We start from the raw sequence: 8,259 nt of genomic DNA, 5'->3' as shown, positions 1-8,259 counted from the left end.
TAATGACAATAAATGAGAAAAAACCTCATTAAACAACTAAAAATATTTATTGATACATATTTCAACAGAAGTTGACTTAACTTTGAAGTTGAAAGATTGCCAGTTCCTGCCGCAGAAAAACAGCCCCACATCATCAATGACCCACCTCCATGCTTAACAGTAGGGATGGTATTCTTCTAGTCATAAGCCTGGCCTTTCGCATGCCAGATATACCGCTGGTCCGTATGTCCAAACAGTTCCAGTTCGGTTTCATCAGTCCATAGAACTGTCTCCCAAAACTCTGTAGCCTTATCCAAATTCCTCCTGGCATATTCTGCTCAACTTTTGATGTTCCTTGTGGTCAAGAGTGGAGTGCGTCTTGGAGTCTGGCCATGAAGTTTATTCAGTGCACTTCTTATAGTTGCCACTGAAGCACTTGTACCAGCCATCATCGGGTCATCCTGTAGGTGTCTTGCAGTCACACAGGGATTTCTCTTAGTTGTTTTGACTAAGTTGCTAAGGGCCCTGGAGGAAATGTTCCATGGCCAGGCAGGTTTGCAGCTGTTCCATAAGTTTTAAACTTCCTTATAATGCTCCCAGTGGTGTCTCTTGGAATATAACATTTTTTGGAACTATTCTTATACCAAAGGCCCATCAGGTGAAATAATCTGCTCTCTCCTTTGTCTTTCCCATGATTGCAACTCATCTTCGATACCTTCATGGGTGGGGTTCATATATGCATCACAGCTGAGCTAGAGTTCCCCAAGTCTTAATTATGTTTCAACTCCACATTAGACCATAAAAACTGTTAGACAGCTTTAAAAACAACAGCAACAACAACAAAATTATATAGGGGTTGAATAATTGTGACATGGCTATTTTAACAAAATATACTCTTACACACAAATAGTACATCATGCATTTTCTGTGTTGATTTTATGTATCACTCAACTCATAAAGAAGTCATGTGAAGCAGAATCTTGCTCTTTAAAAAAACTTTAATTGATAAATCCTTAAAATCTTTGGGGGGTTGAATATTTATGATTGCAACTGTAGTTGTGACGTCACAAAATGTTTTGCATGTACACGCTAAACTAAGATGGTGAACATGGTATATACAGTACAACAGTATATCTGCTAAATAAAGCTGCCCCCTAATAGAATGAAATTCAATCTGGATTTGGGCTGGCAGTCTGAACAGAGCCTCACAGAGCTGCTAGCGTGGCTGCAGACTCTTGTTAATCTTTGCTTGGAGTTCACCTTAAGTCAAGGATCAGCAGCTGGATTCATCCTCTGAGAATGTCTTTTATGGCAATCCATCTAATAGTTGTTGAGCTATTTCAGTCTGAACCAAAGTGGAGCGTGGACAGCAGCAGCAGAGTCTTTATTTTACTTTCAGAGTGTTAATTCTCTGTGAACGGCATCACACACACATACACACACAGTGTTATGGCAGTCTGACTCATTCCCGCCTCTTTAACAAAGTGAGGAAGCTGCGACGTTCGGCTTCGATAAACCTTTAGCTCAGGTCAGGAGAAGGTCCAACCACCCCCACCTCCCTCCCCGGGGGGAAGCGGGTGTGGGTGAGCCGCTCTCGTAGGACCCACTACCAAGGTCAACCCATCACGCCCCCCCACATCCTCGGCCTATAAACACACAGTGACTCACACACTGGAGGAGGGGGAGTACGGCAGAGGTAGACCTGATGAAGCTGAGGAGAGAGTGTGGACGGGAGGTTTGGGTCGGTTGTTGACAACAGGGTTTGTTTGTTTTAAGCTCAGCCCAGCATAGGTGGGTGGGGGTTTTGATGACCTGGTCCTGATCCTGGTGATTGGTGGTTGTTGAGGTGGATGAACAGCGTCGACCCTTCCATCAACTCTTGATGACTGCGCGTGTCGTAGTCCCAGAGCTGTTGAGTCTTCATTCTCATGAAGGCCTGTTCGACACCACACAAAGACAACTGCGTCTTTACAGAACGTTCCCCAAATTATATTCTCAGTTGGCAACTGTTTCTGTGGAGGGTAGTGACAACCACATCAAATGTCCACAGTTTAGTCGTGAGAGATGGGAGACATACCTGGAAATGTTCTGGGCTAAGGTTTGGCCTAGGCCCCCAATGTTTACAACATCTGGCCCTGCCCCTGCTGACAACCTCAACAAACTGTCCTGTTTACCTTCCAGCTCCTGCTGTTTCTGAGGCTTAATATTTCTTTATTCTCTATATTAGACCTGTGACATCAATTCCTGTGTATGTGAAAACAAACATCAGCACTTGTTTGGTAAAAAGGTCTCAATCCGGGATGTTTCAGATTTACTTTGGGTTTTAGTTCTGTTAAAGCAGAGCCAATCACTATAAACAAAGCTATAAAGTGAGGGTCTGATAAGATGCAGGTGAACTACTGGTGTATTACTGCAGGGTACGTGCAGCAGTGTTCATAACATGAAATATTTCTACCATGAGTGGCACTGAGAACTGAGAAGAATGAAAACAGTCAATGTTTTTGGAAAGATTTAAGACTGAAATAGACCTTTGGCCTTTAGAGGCTTGATTTAACAAAGAAAGACAAACAAGAGGCAGTTACACACACACACACACACACACCTCGACATGGTACAGTCCGCTCCCACCACGCCTCCGATTATACCGACTTCCTGTGAGCTTATGTCGATGTAATTAAATCATCAACAGACCTGCAGCCCTGCAGAAACAGACTGGACACAATAACAGGAACACCCTAAAATACGCAAAGGCCTCAGCGAGTGAGTCATCACCTCACTGACACAATGAAACCAGACATTACAACCTGTATACAGATTGTACAAGTGTTTCGATTATTGTGTCCACCTCGTGTACATAGAGACAGGTCATAAACTGACTTTCTGAATAAAATGGAGGTGAAATTTTGCATCAATCTGATCACATGTGGCTCCAGCTCCAAAGCCCCGAAACCCGCCAGACTTCACCTTTCTTAAAGGGGAAGACTCGGCTGGTAACACAGGTGCAGTATCAGATCCTTTACTTATGCAAAAGTATTAATACGTGATTGTTCCGTGATTTTAAAGGATAGATTCCTAATTGTTCAGAGCAATACTCATATGCCCATGTGTACATTGAAAGTGCTATTGATTTCTCTAATCATTCCTCCTGTCCATACAAAGAGATCTCCTCCTAAAGTGACTCCAATAAAGGTCGTGAGTAACCATGTTTCCTTGTTGCATTTAAGTTGATCCACAGAAGTCTGAGTTAGACTAAAGTGTTTCCTGGCTGAGCTGCAGACAGATCAGGAGGTCATCAAAGTAGTATTCATCCTCTGAGGAGCAAGAACATTTGAACCACAACTAAGTACATACTTATTACTGGATCAAAGTTTTGGACCAACTGACTTTTGCGACGGAAAAATCTAAATAGGATAAAAGTCTTTGTTGAAAATGATGACAGAAACAAATTTGATGACGTTGCAGGACTTCCTCCTCTTTTTGTTAAATCTCAAGTGTTGCTGATGCAGCATCGTGTGTTTCTGCCATCTACGCAAACTGCAGGTCACTGATACGGCGCTCCTTGTTCCTGCTGTCATTCTGACTCTTAACAATGAACTCAGAGTGAAACAAAAAACTGAGGAAGCTCAGTTGAGAAATCCCCAAATACATCAGCCTGTTTCCCATCATCTCACTCTCTACATGTCTGCCAGACTTCCTGTTGATCTCTCTCCCACTTCAGTTCAATTTAAGGAAGCTTTATTGGTATCATCAATAACATGTTGACAAAGCATAAACATATTAAAGTGAAGAATAAGTGTCTCCAGAGGGAGCTGTGTAAAATCTGATAAATGTCCTCAAGTGATGTCACTTGAGTCAGTGTCAAATGAAGACTACAAGTTTGAAAATGAAACAGATCTGTTGGTGTGGAGTTAGAAAGAAGACCTTGGAAGCTGCTCCTCATCAGTGCTGCAGGCTAGCGGCTCCACACTGGATTAGCCAGTACTAACATAACACATCCCAATCTTCCACTCAACTTGAGATGCATTGTGGGTAATGCAGGCACCAGGTTTTGACAAGGAAGAAGAATGTGTGCAACAAAAAAAATGATATCTCTGGTTCTGATGCATTGATTTTGTTTAAAACGTTTCAGTCTTTTTTTTTTCTGTTAAAATATTGAGTTACATGAACAGCTTGCAGCATTAAAGCTTATGGAGAGAATCCTTACGAGATAGAACGTTTGCTTTAACCACAAAACAGCCATAATATTGCTCACCACCAGACTCCTTCAACAGAAACAGTAATTTTACCTCACATATCATCCCAATATAATAACTTCATTCAAATTGGACAGAAACTAATTGAAACTCGCCAAAACATTCTTTATTAGTCTTCCCACTGAATCGTTTAAATAAATCCTTAATTCACTGATGTAGCTGATAAAAACAGCAGTTTCAGTCGCTCTACTCAGCTGCACACGGAGCAGATCAACTATGGAAAGAAACCACAGAGAGGCTGTGATAGCAATACAGGCAGAGGGAGTGAGACACCATGAGTCCACTATATCTTTACATAGATTGATAGCTGTTTGCTGCTATATATAAATAATTTCAATTTCATATAACCTTTAAAATACTTTTGACAACAACCAACAAAAACTAAGCTCAGAAACAATAAGAAATTCATAAATCAAAAACAAAGGAACCACAAACAGCCAGAAACCTCGCAGACTGTTAATTTCCAAGCACAAAGAAAGCCAAAACATCAAGTTACCATAAGCATGTTAGTGTAAGCGACAATAAATTACTAATCTTGATAAGCGAAACACTGATCCTTGTATCTATGGTTGAATAAACTTCTAGGGATTATATTACTAGATCCCAAAACTTTCCTCGGCTTGAAGAGTCGTTTAAGGGCAGCTGATATGACCAATGGCTGAGAATGAACACGGTTACAACCACATAAAGTGACATGATGGCTGTTGGCAGATTAACTAGTCTTTAGTTCTATTGTATTAGCATGTTCATAATCTAATGTGAGTCTGACAGTGTTACAGCAGTGTGATGATGAGTCAGTGGTTCTTTTAGGACGTCTGGAAACCAAACCCTGTTCATTCTCAAAAAAGATGTTGAGGAATCAAGACACACCTGGATACTGTTATGGTCCTCTAAACAGGGATATGAAACAGCAGATTTTTCCCACGCTTTATGTAAACTTTATTTCCTGGATTTGATGAAAACCAGGAAAAAACTCAAAACCAGGATACTAATGTGCATGTAAACATTCTTCACGTTTGTACAGACTTTCATGGCAATTTAATAGACGAGATATTTCAGTGTGGACCAGACCAACAGACCATAAAACAAACAGTCAATGATAATAAAGAAAAGGCTGCTGATATTCATTTTTTTTATTGTCAACAAGTCCCATGAGTCCAGTTGGTTTCAGCTCTCTCCTCTATGTGTGTTACAGGTCTCCAGCGACAGCAGCACGTTGACCCAAACCGCGAACAGAACGACTACCAGGAGTCCAACAGCGAGATGTATGATACCGGCTACCGACACAACACCACAAACCCTGCCCTGGACCAAGGCCACCCCCACAACCCTCATCCCACATCACACCACACCACTAACACGTATGACCACCGGCACCATACTCACAACCAACGGAAGAAGGAACGCAACAATTTTGGTGAGTTTTGGTCAGCCATTGTTAATGTTAGTGATTCCATCTGTTCCTGCTTTGACAAGTCAAAATGTCTGCCGATCAACCTGATGTTAGAAGTGAAGTATTGTCTGTTATTTTTGAATATATGAGGGCAGAAGATTGCAGTGGGAACTGCGCTCCCATTGTTTGATTTCCTGTAAGAGAAATATCAAACATCAAAGCACAACAAAGCTAAAGCATTTCAGATAAATCATCTTTTATTACGTAATTCGTTTTGATTTGACAGACAAACATTTAATCATCTTTTAAAGTTATATATAAGAAATTATTTTGACACTAAATGTCGCACCAGAGCTCCAGCATCTCAGATCAAAACAATGGGTGCTAGAGCTGACCAGACTTCATAGACAAAACCAAGTCATTGTACACCACAGATAATGGTAAAACACACTTCCTCAGAGTGGACAGAAACAAAGCAAAACTCACCAAATCGGCCTTTGTTAGTCTTTCCACTGTTCCTACAATCACTGACTCTGGTTTGGTGACAATACATCAATAATTCAGTTGTTGCACACTGAGGGACTCACATATGTTAACAACTGTACTTGTATCGCAGTGTGGTAACAGTAGGCTACATTAACTGATGTAAAAGATCTAATTACGTCCTCCTCCACAGGTAGTGTACTTTAAGTATATTCTTTTACATGTGACTAGTCAGTAAGTAAAGATGGTGTAACGGAGTACGGCTACGTTCAGTGTGAACAAGTCCCGGCCCTGAAGTGACCCGCATGACGAATAATTGAATTCCGATATGATTGTTCACACTGAGGTCACATTGAAAAAATCAGACCTGTATCTGATTTGGACCACATACAGTATGATCTTGGCCCAAATTCGAATTGAAAATATCAGATTCCAGATCAGATGTGTTTTGTGTTGTTCACACTGTCATGAAAAAAACTGATCTGAGTCACATATGAGCAAAAAAAATGCTACACTTCCGATCAGCTGTGTGAGTGCAGGCAGGTGGATGTGATAATAATCCTGATGTCTCATTCACATCCTATAAGGGAACTATAACATTGAACCACACACACACACACACACATACACTGAGCCCCATTCCTCTGTAATGACATCTCCACTAAAAACACACACATACAGACACACACTTCTTCCACAGGAAATCCTCTCTTTCTTGTCTCCCATACATTGTGTGTGTGTTTGTGTGTGTTCGTTTTGGGGGGGATTTGCCCCAAAAAAAAATTCCACAATTCGCCTTTTTCATTTTGGAATGGAAATTGTTCCCCCCAAGGCTTTTTTTGGGGCAAAAAAAAAAAAAAAAGGAAAAAATGTGAAAAAAACAAAAAACCCCGTTTTGGACCTTTGTTAGTCGCGCCGTCTGTGTTGTTTTGTCTCGCTCTTTTTCCATCTAAGTAAGTGTCAGTATCAAAAAATTATTGGGAACAATTCCGAAGATAAGGAATCTCGGACTTTACGCTACCCCAAAATAAAAAAAAGAATAACAATCGTTCGAGTAATAGGCCAAACTACAAATGTCCCTATCAATTCAACCTCACCTGTAGAAAAAAAATCAACAACAAAACAACCGCCCTCACATAGACAAAATAATCACAAATATCTAACAGACTCTTATACTCACTTAATTCCGTTCAATATTGATAGTTGGGGAGCAAATAATATAACCCAAATATAGCAGCCGAAAAAAAGAGTGTTCTTGTGTTTCCCACCAACATAGACTTTTCTCGAAGAGTTAGGCTTTGTGGGGGAAAATCCACAACAAGTGACTAATAAAAGCTCCAAATCACCTCTGATGAACCAATAAAAAAATTTATTCAATCTTTTTCTATCTAATATTCTTTTTTAGCCAATAGGTGTTCACTCTAGGCGGAGCATGATTTGCAGTACAAATACACATCAGTTTATAGATTTGTTATATATAGTTACGAACTTAGTCAAATGCTGTTTCGGAACAAGTTATAATAATACAAATAAATATCTTATCCGACTTATCCGAATGTTTCCAAATGCGTTATTCTGTTGCAAAACCCAAAGACAAGCCTTTACACAAAAAAAACATGAATAATACAACTAACCCTTTCAGCCAATTTTTGGCTTTTCTTTTTGAACACGCGCGTAATATTTATTTTACGATGAGAGCACAATATAACCCAAAGAAAAAAAAAAAATAAAAAAAAACACATTTTTTATTCCCCAAGCAAAAATGGACAAGGACGGTCAAGTCGGAAAGGAAAGAGAAGAACACTAGTAAAAAAACAAAAAAACGCAAAAAAAAAGGGCTGGAAAAAGAAAGAGAAAAAGAAAACGTTTTTTGTTCATATAACAGGAGTGCCAATAATTTTCCATTTTTATGGTCTTTTATTTTATTTTGCTTCTATTTTTGCCCGCCCCAAAAATTGGCGCGCCTCTCTTTTTGGAAATCAAAGAGATCGTTTTATTACTTTGTTTTTTTTTCAAAAATAAAGAGGGGGCAGGAAGCTTTTTCTCGGGCGCTTGTTTGCGTCCTTGGTTTTTTTCCTAAAATTATTTTAAAAGCAAAAGGACCAAAAAAGAAATAAAAATATCCAATGTAAAGCCCTGTCAGTCCAGGCC

General features: G+C 39.9%; 1 protein-coding gene across 1 annotated transcript in view; it reads left to right on the top strand.

Annotated features, from left to right (window-relative positions):
• Positions 1-8,259, top strand: part of mmrn2a (multimerin 2a) — a 35,979-nt gene that overhangs the window by 14,258 nt on the left and 13,462 nt on the right. The window contains exon 5 of the mRNA XM_035663142.1: positions 5,428-5,649. Coding sequence (XP_035519035.1) covers positions 5,428-5,649 — 222 coding nt within the window. The remainder of the gene's footprint in view (positions 1-5,427; positions 5,650-8,259) is intronic.

This window comes from Morone saxatilis, unplaced genomic scaffold (genome assembly GCF_004916995.1).
Source record: "Morone saxatilis isolate NCDOM2014 unplaced genomic scaffold, NCSU_SB_2.0 Contig19, whole genome shotgun sequence".
Taxonomy (NCBI): Eukaryota; Metazoa; Chordata; class Actinopteri; family Moronidae; genus Morone; species Morone saxatilis.
Note: the sequence above shows the minus strand (reverse complement) of the source record. Positions and strands in the feature narration are given on the sequence as shown.